General features: G+C 57.9%; 1 protein-coding gene across 3 annotated transcripts; it reads right to left on the reverse strand.

Moving 5' to 3' along the window:
- Window positions 1-1,431: 1,431 nt before the first annotated feature.
- NHERF1 (NHERF family PDZ scaffold protein 1) lies at window positions 1,432-11,343 on the reverse strand. 3 transcript variants are annotated; one of them, XM_059863980.1, is made up of 6 exons: window positions 10,871-11,343; window positions 4,741-4,902; window positions 3,824-3,977; window positions 3,247-3,287; window positions 2,624-2,722; window positions 1,432-2,512 (listed from the first exon to the last, which is right to left on the reverse strand). In XM_059863980.1, the coding sequence occupies exons 1-6, from the start codon at window positions 11,261-11,263 to the stop codon at window positions 2,342-2,344; spliced, it is 1,020 nt and encodes a 339-aa protein (XP_059719963.1). In that variant the 5' UTR covers window positions 11,264-11,343; the 3' UTR covers window positions 1,432-2,341. The 3 variants fall into 3 exon arrangements, with proteins under 3 accessions (XP_059719963.1, XP_059719964.1, XP_059719965.1); XM_059863981.1 differs by having other exon boundaries at window positions 1,432-2,494; window positions 10,871-11,341; XM_059863982.1 differs by lacking the exon at window positions 2,624-2,722 and having other exon boundaries at window positions 1,432-2,494.
- Between the last annotated feature and the right edge of the window lie 1,336 nt (window positions 11,344-12,679).

Below are 12,679 nucleotides of genomic sequence, written 5' to 3' on the forward strand. Positions count from 1 at the left end.
GTATCATGGCATTTTAAACAAGTATTTAGTGTGGATTTAGTTGTAGTGAAAGCTTTGTGTGGTAATAAAGTGAAGAGCTGCTCTACTTCCTGCTGGGATTACCATGACAAGGGCTACTAATCCTGCTGCTCCTCAGATTTGCAGAACCTGCTGGGTGAACTGCTGGCTCTGGTGCTTCTTCAGTGAAGTGTCTCATCCCAGAGGAGCAAGGCCAAACCGGCAGGAGAGATGTAGCTGGGCTGGGATTTGCTCCCCTAAAACCGACCAATGTGGGAAAAATAATTTCTTTTAACCTCTGCTGCCAGGGGAAAGGGGCAGGGTGATCTCATGTGCCCAGCTGGTTGCTCTGGAGCCAGTGAGGGCCCCGCTTGGCATCCCCAGGCTCCACAGGCGGCTGGGAACAGCCTTTCCCTGGCAACCCACTACAAAGTTGGGTATGTCCCAGAGATCAGCTCACCCCAAAGGCTGGGGGAGAATCCTGGCAGGGCTCAAACAGGGTTCCCACAGGGAACCAGTGCCCAGCTGCTCTGACCAGGCCAAGAGGCAAAAGATGCTGCTGGGACCCACTGGGTGCCCCCACTCCTGCCCTGCATGGGCTGCCCCATCCTGTGGCATCCATCCCAGGTAGGGGTGTCCTGCTGCCCCAATGGGATGAGGCCAGGAAAACAGGGGGGTGGGAGCTCACCTTCCCTCAGAGGACACATCTTTGGAGGATGAGACAAGTTGGAATGGGCTCCCCCAGCTTCCAGGAAGAAGTGACACCTGCACATCCCCCAGAAATCTGGTGGCACTTTGTCACCTAGGTGTCACTTGAGGTGCAAAGATCTGTGACCATTTGTGTGCTCAGGTGGAAAAGTTTCTTTGTAGATTTGGGGCACAAAACAAGAGTGTGCAGAAGCGAAGATACCAGACAGAGGCCAGGCACAGCCCTGCCTTGTCCTACTGTGCCACCAGTCTGGCCCCACTGAGGCACCCAAGGCTACATCCATTCATTCAGAGGTACAAGCACCCCTCTCCTCACTGATCCCCCCTGCCTTCCCTCAAACCAGGTGCAACCCAGGCTCATCTCAAAAACCGCTGAGGGGCGGGGGGCACATTTGGGCTGCCCCAAACAGAGCTACTGCTCTCCAGCCTGGCCAGCAGACCCAGATTATAGCTTTGCAACACCACCCCCACCACCACCCTGCCCCCTCCACCCCTCCCCAGGAGATTAAAGCTCATTAATCACTTCGAGGCATTAACCCCCACTGGGACCAGCCGGTGCCAGTGCCTCTCCAACCCCCTCAACCTGTCCCCATCACGTGCTGCCTACCCAAAGCAGGCCCAGAGTCCCCCAGTTACTGTTTTTTCCCCAAGCCCCAGAGGGCCACAGCAAGCCCTGTGCACTGCCCACCCCTCCAGGCTCTGAAAGGATTTAGCCTTAAACCAGACTTGTGAAGTCAGAAAGTTTTATTCCAGTAAACAGAATTTCTCTTGAGCTCAACAGTACAACAACACCTGATTGCAGCACATGGAAACAAAACATCCACAGGAAGAATTTCCACAAAATACAGGTAAAAAAAAATATATGTGATTGGAAAAATACTCATTTCAGAAAAAAAACCCAAAAAGTCTGTGAGAAGCTTTTAAATTAAACATATTGGATTCAAACCCTGATTGGCTCTGTCTCTGGGAGTGTGCAGGAGCAAAGGAGACTATTATTGCTTACTGTGCTGGCTCCAGACACCCTCTCCTTTCCCAAAATTTGCCCCAGGACAGGGTGCTGGGCACTCCCCAGTGCTGGGCACCCATACCCTTCCTTGCAGCTGAAGAGGCAAAGGGACAGGGTCATTGTGGACGGAGCTTGCCAGGCCCAGGGTCAAACACCCTGGCTGTGGTCAGTGGCTGGGCAGGTGGGATTTGGGAGAAGACACTAAAAGCCTCAGGTTTTACAGTTAAAGGGTAATTTGGAGGGGATCTCAAATGGAGATGAGGTTTGGGGTGGGGGAAAAAACAGGGAACAGTGGGGACCAGGAGTGTTGAGCATCAGGCCACCCCAAATCCTTGATCCCTCCCAAACCCCTGCTTGTGCCTACCAGGGTGTGCAGGGCTTCAAGGCAAGGCTGGAGGAGCACCCTGGGGATGAGCTTTTGGGAGGGGGCACCCCCATCACCCCCGGCCCAGAACCCCTCTGCAGGGATGTTCACTGGCCACCAAAGCCCAGCACTTGGGTCAGGGTAGTAGGGAGCAGTCCCACATCTCTACCAGGAGCCCATGGCAGGGAGGAGAGGAGTGCAGGTGAGGTGGGTATGGGGCTGGGGGGGGGGGGAGGCTAGAAGGCATCCACCCTGCCTCAGGGCCTTCACAGGTTGCTGAATAGTTCATTTTTCTTGCTCCAGTCCATCTGGGGTGCCCTCTTGCTGGTGCGCTTCTGGTGTGCCCGCTCCTTGGCCACGGCCAGCGGGATGTCAAGGTCCAGGAGGGAGCCAGATGCCGAATGGTGTTTGTCACCCTCCTGTGTGTGAGGTTGGGGCTGAGAGGCGGTGTCAGCCCCACGGTGTGTTCCCTGGACGGCCCCATGGTGGGGGCTCAGCCCAGATCCTGCTTTCCAGGCACTGCCTCCCCCCAGCACTCCCAGCCCTACCTGGCTGTGGGTCTCGCTGGAGCCGGGGGCCGTGGCCAGCGGCACAGGGCTGGACGGGCTCTCAGACACCGAGTGGGACCGCGGCTCTCCCCCATTTTCCTGAGGGGAGCAGGAAGGCAGTGTGAGCTTCAGCCCTGGGGCTTGAGAACAACCTCCAGAGCTGCAAGTCCCACCCCGGGGCCATGAAATCGTCCTTCCTGCAGTCCTTCCTGCACGTAATCCCCTGCAAGCTCCAGGCACATAAATACCTCTAGCGCTGCCCATCAGGGCGGGGAAGGATTAAACCCCGGCCTGACTGCCCTGGCTTTAGCAGGAGGAGGAGGAGGGTGGCTGCAGGGCTGGCTGCTACTTCCCTACTGCAGCATAAGGGCTCCCAGCCCTGGAGCATCAGAAGGCAAATGAGAGCAGGAAAATAGCCGCCTCCATGAAACTCAGCACCACAAGCATCCCCCTTCCTGGAGGACACCAGTTGCCTTCCCAGTGGCACCAGCTCTTGTGTGGCAGGCTGAGACCACTGTGGTACCTGCTGGCATCACCCACCCACGGGCAGAGGGTACATGAACAGGAGGGTCCCTGACTGGAGATGGGCACAGATGGAATTAAAATCAAGACAAGGCTCTTACCTTCCCTGTATCACCATTGGCTACTGGCTCTGGCAAGGGACCTGTGGGATAAGGACACAGGCACTGGGTGAGGATGTGTTTGCTTTGTCCCCTTGCCAGTGGAGGGCAAGCCAAGGCTGTACATGGCCAATGCTCACACAACACAGCCCGTGGTCTGGCCAGGTCCTGAATTTTCTAAACACCCGCTGCAGCCAGCCCCGTGGCACAAGGGAATGCTGCCAGACACATCTCCATGATGGCAGCCGGGATGTGGAGCCCAGTGAGACCCCTTCCACATCCTCCTGGAGACCACTGTGACAGCAGAGGAGAGCAAAGAGCAGCTGATGCCTGCTTGCTCCCCAAGCCATAAACCCTGCCGAAGTGCAACCCAGGGCCATAAACGTGCCCACATCAGCCCCACCAGCCCTGCGTGGGGCCCTTGGCCAAGCAAGGAGACACCAAAGCCAGGTGACTCTGCTTGGCCCCAAGGTGATAAGGCCAGCTCCCAGGGCTCAGCACCCTTAGGTTTGGTAAGAAGGTGACACAGAGCCACCAGAGGTGGCACAAACCCCTCCCAGCAGCACAGTCCCCAGCCCACCTGTCAGGTGCTGCTCTGAGGGCACCACCTTGCACTTCCTGAAGAACTCATCTGTGAGGATGTCCACCACCAGCAGCCTGGTCTCGTCACCACTCGCCTTGATGGCTGCCACCACGTCACTGTGCTGCTTGCCCTCCATGCACACACCATTCACCTGCAGGTACCACATCACCACTGGAGCTGGGGGACACACATCCCTCGGAAGCACCAGGGAGGGGTCAGGTACCAGCCTTGGTACCAGTCATAATCCCAGCACAGCCACCCCATAGCCCCCACAGGCATTCATGGCTTCGCAGGGATTAGCAGTGAAGACAGAAAAACCTCATTAAAAGCAGATTTTCCTCTGAGTAATTGGCATGGGGTTGAATGGGCAAAGCTGGCAGGGAACTCCCAGCAGCACATGGACCCGGGGCTGGCACAAAACCCTTGTGCCAAGTGATGGTCTCCAGAAACCCCACAAGCTTCACCCCAGAAGAGGCAGCAGCCCCACACCCTGGTGAGCAGCAGTGCTGGGGCTCAGCTGGTCCTTGCTCTCAAAGATCATCATCCCATGTGGCACAAACCTGAGCTCATCCCCACCCCGGTCACACCTGACAGCAGGACTTGTGACCATCGTGCATCTTGACCCCAGCCTGTGCCACCCCAGGAGATCCCTGGGGACAGGGGACAGTGCTACTGCTAATTAACCCCCAGACAGCTAATTAATGCTCAGTCCCTGCCCTCCACAGTGCTGCACCCGTGGGTGGGGACCGGCAGGCTGGTGCAGGTTGGGCGGCTGTGCTGTGAGTCACCAGCAGCACCAGGGACACTGTGTGCCTTCCTGGCCAAGGGCAGCTGTCTCCCAGGCACCAGGATGTGAGGGAGCGCCAAGCTTTTCAGAGAGCCCCCCTGAGACCTCCCCTCACAGCCCAGCCCACCTCGATGATGCGGTCCTGGGGGGCTAGCCCTGCTGCCTCAGCCGGCGAACCGGGGTCGACAGCACGCACGTACTGCCCTGGGCGACTCTTGTCACTGTGCAGGTTGAAGCCGTAGCCATCAGGGCCCTTCTTCATGTGGCACAGCCGAGGTCTTAGCTCCTCCTGCAATGGGAACAATCTGTGGGTGAACTGCTCCCAGACCCCCAACACCCAGGGACAGCACCAGGAACCCCAGAATGCTGCTGGAGTATCAGGGACACCATCCTCAGGTGGCCACCTGTGGGCACTGACAGCTCAAGATAGGATGCAGGGTGCCAAACACCCTATGATCCTGAGCTCTAATTAATTAATTAGGTGCAGGGCACATTAATTGCAGTGAAACATTGAAGAAACTTGTTATTATGCGTATGCTCCCAGACCACACTCTTCCTTTTGGGATCAGGACTGCAACTGCCATGAAGGTGGAGGAAACACAGCCCAGGTGGCTGGGAAGCACCCCCACTCCACCCCATCCCACTCACAAAGCTTTGGCTACTGGAGAGGTCTCAGGTGCTGGCACAGGTCCCCTGCATCACACCCCCGCCAACTGCCCCTCTCCATGGCAAACCCAGCCACGGGCCCAGGGAGATGCCCAACCCCAGAGCACCCCACAGCCATTGTCAGCAGGGAAGGGGCACACAGGGCTCGGGCAGGCAGCTGGAACCCAGATGGAGCAGCTGTAATGCTGAGGCACCTCCATGCCCCAGCATGACCTTCCAGGATTGCAAAACAGAAACCAGCTCCACTGGGGCGGTGCAACTGGGACGTTCACCTCTCCAGGAGGCAACACCCAGCTCATCTGCACCTGGTTTCACCTTGACCTGTGGATCCACCAGTACCTGGAGCCAGGGAACTTCGATGGGGCATCCACAGCCATTCACTTGCCCCCCTTGGTGCCCTCTAAGCTCCCCACATGGTGAGCAGCAGGAAGAAGCAGGAGCATCCCCAGGAGCCTGGCACACAGGAACTGCCTTTACTCACCCAGGGGGGAGTGGGATGTCCAGGAAGCATTAGAGGAACCAGGTGACACAAACCAGACACCTGCATGTCACACTGTCAGAACTGCTCTGACCCTAGCACCCAATGCCACTTTTATAATTTTTATATAAAATTGTTTGATCCCACCTTGACCACCAGAACCTGGGCTTTGGCTGAGCTCTCCCAGCAGCCAAGGCTCACTCAAACTGCTGGAATATTCCTCACCAAAGGGGTGTATTTAGTCTTTCATCTGAGATAATTTTTTCTCTGTTGGTACCCATAGCATCACTGAGGATAGGCACTGCAGGAATTTGCCCTCCCACACCTGCACCAGGGTGCTCTTTACCCCCTGTGCAACACTCTTGCATCTTGCCACAAAATCACCTTTGCCCACAGCAGGGAAAACCTGGGTCCTGGGGTGCTGACAGCACGTATCTGACACTGGTGTGGCACAGAGTCCCACATGGGCCGGGGTGACACATCTACAATTACTAAGCCCAACGCTGCAATAAAGCCCTGATAAAGCCCTGATAAAGCCCTGATAAAGCCCCATCCTCTTGCACAACACCTTCCTTCATGGCCAAGGCCGGCCACCACCCCAGCACCACTTGACAACGCCCTGGGAAGGGAGGTGCAGGCAGCACCAAGCACATCAGCCAGAAGTGAAGGTGATCCCAAGATGTCTCAGTACTGGCAAACAGAACTTGGTCTCCACGTGTCAGCTTCACATGCTCAGTGCAACATCCCAGCTGTGGATTCCCTGGCTGGGTGGAGGATTGTGACCTTCTCAACTTCGCCCCTTCTGCCCTCCCGTCCCCACACCGTGCCCAGGTGGCAGCAGGTTCATGGGGTGTAATAGCATCCTGCACCCAGGCAGGAATCCCAAGCAATGGTGGGGACAGACAATACCCAGAATAACAACAAAAGGCAGGAGCTGCTGGATGAAGGTAGCACCTCCCCAGATCCCTGCCCTGGCTCAACTCGGAGCAAGGGTTCAGGCTCTGGAGCACCCGTGCTGCTGGTGCCCTTGGCAGCACTGTGGGGCTGCTCCACGCCGATAGCTCAGGACAAAGCCAGAGGGAGCACCCAGCAAGTGGTGCTGGCAGCACTCCCGGGCGAGAAGGAGGAGGGAGGGCTTTGCTCCCACCCATACCAACAAAGCCCTGGCAGCCTGGGCTCCCTGAGAGGCTGGTGCCATGAATTTTTTGGGGGGGATGGGAAGTCCTGAAGGGTGGACAGATGTCTCAGGACACAGGGACAGGTCACGACGGTGAGGGAGGCACTGATCCTGCAAAGGCAGCTGGCCAAGGCAGCAGCACTCACTGCGAGGGCAGCCTGGCTAAGAAATGACCCAGTCCCCCAGCATCCCCCCACCAGTGGCTGGCAGCTCCTCCAGCCCAGTGTACCAGGCTGCCTGTGCCCTCCCCAAGTCACAGAAACCCTGAAGGCAGCCACCATTCTGCCATCCAGAGAGGAAAACAAATGCATCTGATCCTCCAGCAGCCGTAGCTGCCCATCCATGGGGTGAGCACCCCATGGCAGGGCATCCTTTTAGCCCCGAAGTCCCCTTTGGGCTGAACGTGAGGCAAGAGGGTTTGGAGCCAACAACCCAAGAAGACCCGTGGCTATGGAGCTGGAGCTGGGCACTGGAAATGCCCCTAATTTCTCTAAGCTGCTGCATACTGTCCGGCAAGGCCAGCAGCTCTCCTGTCACACTGGGATTAGCTGGCAGAGCCTTGTTACAAACAATTACAACCTCTGTCAGGGACGGCAGTGGGGGAAGCTGGAATCAGCCCCCTGCAGATGCATCCCAAGCCACCCCTCTCCCCTCTCACCCAGGGAAGGCAGAGAGGTCTCTCTGCTGAGATGCCCACTTGGGATGAGGACTTCTGCAGCATCACACTACTGCTCCTACCCTGAAACAGGATTTGGGGCACCCCCAGATGCTTCTCCCTCTGCAGCACCTTCAGCCACCTGGCAGGACCAGCAGTCCTGGGATTGTGGGGACCCCAGCTGCACAGCATGTCAGGACTCACTCCCCATTTCCCAGCCACTCAATAGCAATTTCAGGACAGCTTTTGAAGGCTCAATTCCCAGGAAATTCCCTGCAGCCCTACAAGCAGCATCAAGCCTGCTGGTGGCAGCAACCCTCCCAGTTACTTAAAGAGAAACACAAGAGCTCTGAGGATGCCTGAGCCAGCAAATTCACATGGGTCCCAAAATCTGGCGCGCACATTCGGGCTTCATACAAAGGGGATGCAAAGCAGCCTCCTTGCAGCATCCCTGTCACGTCCTGTTTGACTGGAACTGCTTTTCATGCAGCTGCCTTGAGAAGAAATTTAATTCATTTCCTAATTAAACTCCAGCTACCCCAGTGCAACGCTCCCAATGCCAGGGGAACTGCCTCCTGTTACACTCTGAAACCCAGCCCTGGGAGGCTCTCCCAGGTTTTATAAGGAGGGATGAGCCTTGCTGGCAGGAAGGGCTCTAATTTAACACTAAATTTGCAAGAGGGAAGGCAGGGCTGGTAGCAAATGCCTTGCCCTGGTACCAGAGCACAGTGCTGGCAGCACCCGATGCTGCCCTGGGAACACTGTGCAGCTTGTATGAAACTTTCTCAAGACACCCTCGAGCAGCTGAAGCTTCCGGAAATAAAGATGGAGGCAGACAAACTGTCACAGCTCTTGGTGGGGGGGACACCCAGGGCCAGAGGGCCCCAGGAAATGGGGCTGACCTGAGGGGTGTGAAACTGTCACCACACTGGCTCAGCACCACAGACAGTAGCGCATGACCAGCTTCCCAGGGAGGCTCAAAACCTCCACAACAGCATCAGGGGGATTTGCACACTCAAGGTTTAAAAGGAATTAAAATGGAGCCCACAACTGCCTCAGGGATCTATGGGGGTGTCTGAGACCCCTGGCAGTCCCAATCATGCAGGACACAGAACAGTTTGGAGAGAGAATGGATTCTGCTGGAAGGTGGGAGACATTAAACATTGCTCACCACAAGCAGCTCTCCCAGCTCTTGAGCGTCTCCAGGCTTGTTAAACAAATAAAGATAAGTCCAGCCCAATAAAGCAAACAGAACTCTGACACGCGCAAATCTCCTGCTTCCCCTGTGATCCCAGGAAATCCTACCAACCCACAGTGGTGGGATGGGGCTGCAGGGGAATGGAGCAGCCAGCACTGGTTGCCTGCCAGTGGCCAGAAACAGGCTACCAGTGTGCTCCTGCCTCACTGGACAGAAATCTCTTTCTGCCTGCTCCAGCTTGGCTCAGCATCCCACCCAGCATCTTCCCACCCTGCTTGGTGGGTGCCTGGCAATGTCTCCAAACCCACTTTTCCACTGGGCCCTGCCCCCAGCCGCAAGATTTCCTGCTGCTACCTGTTGAGAAACGGTCTGGGGCCTTGTGGCAATGTCATCCCATGTCACCTGCTTCCTGATCTAGTGAGGAGAGAAACCGCTAGCAGAGAAACTGCCAGTAGTAACTGTGCATGAGCTGTGCCCTGAGCCTGCTCCCCAAGACCATGGGGAATCTTCAGCCAAGACTGTCCCTCAAAGTCCATGAAGTATCTCCAGCTGGGGCTGTCTCCCAAAATCTTGTGGGGCATCTCCAGCTTCCTAAGCTCTTTCCATCACTCCAGCCAACACAGCGAGCAGGCAGCAGTCCCACAGCATGAGAGGGCTCCATCCTCTTGGGGGATTGCACATCCTTAGCCCCCAAGCTGGGCAGGGGACTCACATGAGCTGCATTAAGAACAACTCTTTTATTTTTCCCAGCACATGGAGAGGTCTGGGAGCAGAAAGCAGAGCAGAGTCTCACTAGCCCCGAGGGAGAGCTGGCACTGTGACATAGGGGAGAGCAGGCACATTCTCTCTGCATGGGGCAGCACCAGGGCCCAGCAAGGGGCCACACGGGAGGGACGTGGGATGATACAAGGGACAGCCAGCAAGACAGCACAGGGATAGAACATGGCTGTTCTCACCCAAATAAGCCCATCAAGGAAGTGCTGGAGTGATGTTTTAGCCAGGCAGTGATGAGAGCTGTGTCTGCAGTGGATCAGCCCAACGAGGGGAACAAGCATAGGCTAAAGTCCCACAGGAGATACAGCTCAAAACCACCTAATCCTCAACAAAACCCTAGTTTTGCTCAGTGAGGCACCAAGATCTTCCTGGGACTCATGATCAACACTGAGAAGGCTCCACTGCACCAACCTCTCTGGGAACAGGTCATAAGATTTCCCCAGAAGGTTCCTCACACTGGGAACTCAAGAGGCTGCTGCCCAGGGAGTCATCCACACGTCTGTTGTAACAACAAACACGTCTTTGCTGGGTAAATAAAAAGCAGTATTATCTCCCAGAGCCCGGAGTGTTTCTTAGGAACCGCTTTGGGGCATGAAAGGTCAGCTGTTTCTCAATTCCCCACCTTTCCACATCACTTTTTTTGTGCAACTGCTCACTCCCACGGGTGCTTAAGGCCAACATTCCTGAGTTAGGAAGCGTCTGTGGGGACTGACTGCCAGGAACAAGCCCCCAGCCCGGGAAGAGCTCTGCTATTTCCACTCCACAGCAGAGACTGAACACACTCAAAGCAGGAGTGACTAATACCAATACCTGCAGTCTCAGCCCCAAAAACCACGGGCTCTTTGCTGTGTTTTGGGGTGGGTTAGCGCCAGCACCTCTCAGCCCAGCTCTGGGCTCAGCTGCACGTCAAAGCTCCCCCTCTGCGTTCCTCACCCCGTTTTAACGGCCCCACAGCACAGGACTGAACGGGTTCAGTCACGGGTCCAAGCAGCCCGGTGTGCCCGCCTGCCCCCGCCCGTCACTGACACGGCTGGGAGACAGGACCATTTAGAGGGAAAAAAAATTATTTAAAATTAAAAGACAAAGCAGTCGGGCGCGGCACGACCCGGGGCTTCTGGGGAGCCGCGTTTAAAGCACAGTAAAAAAAGAAAGAATCGAGACCGAAACCACACATAACGCCCAGGGCGGCCGCGGCTCCCGCTCGCTCGCCTGGAGGGCGACGACCGCGGCCGATCGCAACCCCTCCTCCTCGGACAACACCCTCTGCCCCGAAAACTTCCGAGCCGCAGTCCCCCGGCCGCTCATTTACCCGCTGGTCGCCACCACCGGGCTCCCGCTCGGCGGGCTCCGCCGGCATCGGAGCCGCCTGCCCGCCGACCACCGGCGGCTCGGCAGCCGCCCCGCCCTGCTTCGGCAGCTGATCCTCGGCCGTCGAGTCTACGACGAGGAGGCTGACGGTGCCGGCGGCGGCGCGGATCCGCTCCACCACCTGCTGATGGCTCTCCCGCTCCACGTTCTCGCCGTCCACCTCTAGCAGCCGGTCCCCAGCGCGCAGCCCCGACCGCTCGGCCGGCGAGCCCGCCTCCACCAAACGGATGAACTGGCCTGGCTTGCCCTTCTCGCCGTGCAGGTGGAAGCCGTACCCATCCGGGCCGCGCTCCAGGCGGCACAGCCGGGCGGCGGGGCCCGCGCCGCTGCTCATGGCGGGGGAAGCGATGGGAGCAGCGGCAAACCCGTCCCGCCACCCGCACTCAGCGCACTGCGTGGCAACGAGCCCGCGGCACGGCTTATATAGGGGGCGGGGCGCGGGGCCGGCGGCCGCCAATCGGAGCGTGGGATGGGCTGATGCCCGCCATATAAGGACAGTAATGGGGCGTGTCTATGCAAATTGTTAGAGGTGAGGTTATGCAAATATAGGCGGGGTGGGTATGCAAATGTGTTGTCGCCCCGGTGGGGCGCTCCGGGCGCGGCGCCGCGGGGTTGTGGTGCCTGCAGCGAGACCGGACCTGCAGCTCCCGGGGGGTCCGACCCCTCCCCCGTGCGGCCGGGCCACTTCCCCGCAGCCACCTCCGCCTGTCCGTGATGCCACCCGAGCCCCCGCAGCAACTTCCGATTCTTGCTGAACTCCCCCCACCGGGATCGGCTCTGCCCCGGTCCCGGAGACAGCCCCGACGTTGGCCGGAGATCGGCGGGACGCTCCGAGCTGTTCCCGCTCCGCGGCACGTCCCGGGTGGCCTCTCGGGGAAAATCCATCCCATACCCTAGCCCACTCCTTCAAGACTGCAGTTGCTCCCAGCCCTTCTCCGACGTAGAGAGTGGAGGGATGCTAGTAGTAAAATAAAAATAAGTGAAATAAAATCCCCAAATCGAAACTGCACGGGAAGACGGGCAGGGAAGAGGGCAGGTAACTCGTTTTGCAGTGGAAATGAGATGCCAGGCCTGTTCCCCCAGCAGTCTCTGAACTTTGCTCAGCACCCAACAGCTGGTGGCCTGAGGGGGGGAAGGTGGAGGGAACCCCGGAGGATTTCCTCTGCTCTGGCTCCATGTTCTCTGCTCAGGGACTGAGAAGCAGAAGTAGCTGCAGGGGGTCATGAGCATGTGAGATCCTGGGCTTTGGGCAGCCGGGGCAGAGCAAGGCAACAACCAGCCTGGGCTGCTCCGGCCATGCCGCAGGGCTGCTGGTGCCAGGCGGAGCTGCCTCCTGGGATTGTCCCAGAGAGGGTAGCACAGAGGTGTCTCCCAGTGCAGGGCCTGGTTGAAGTTCCTGGGCAAAGGTCCTCAGGGCAGCCAGGATCACGTTTAACTGACCTGCAGACCGCAAGCAAGGAGGGGCACACGTCTCTCACCCAAGCGCTCTGCCCCAAAACCCTGCTCAGCGACCCGAGCGGCTGAAGATCCTTTGTGTGCTCGGGGTGGCCGTGCTCCAGCTCCGTGGGACGCAGATGGGAGCGGAGGGTGGGCTCATTTGTTTCCTCCACTCGGCTGAGCATTGGCCTGCTAAAAAAGCGGCGGAGAGGAATCCCACGGCAGCCGGCGGCAAATGCCTTCGGAGGGGAAAACCAGGGCAAGCGTGTTGTAGTACGGCCCCAGGACAGGAGGATCTATCACCCGTGTCACA

This window comes from Haemorhous mexicanus, chromosome 20, assembly GCF_027477595.1.
Source record: "Haemorhous mexicanus isolate bHaeMex1 chromosome 20, bHaeMex1.pri, whole genome shotgun sequence".
NCBI classification, from domain to species: Eukaryota; Metazoa; Chordata; class Aves; order Passeriformes; family Fringillidae; genus Haemorhous; species Haemorhous mexicanus.

Coding starts and splice junctions, on each gene's coding strand:
- NHERF1 (XM_059863980.1), bottom strand. CDS start 11,263: ATGAGCAGCGGCGCGGGCCCCGCCGCCCGGCTGTGCCGCCTGGAGCGC. Junction 3,978..4,740: donor CCCAGGACCGCATCATCGAG/GTGGGCTGGGCT, acceptor TGGTACCTGCAG/GTGAATGGTGTGTGCATGGA. Junction 2,513..2,623: donor CCAGCGAGACCCACAGCCAG/GTAGGGCTGGGA, acceptor ACCGCCTCTCAG/CCCCAACCTCACACACAGGA.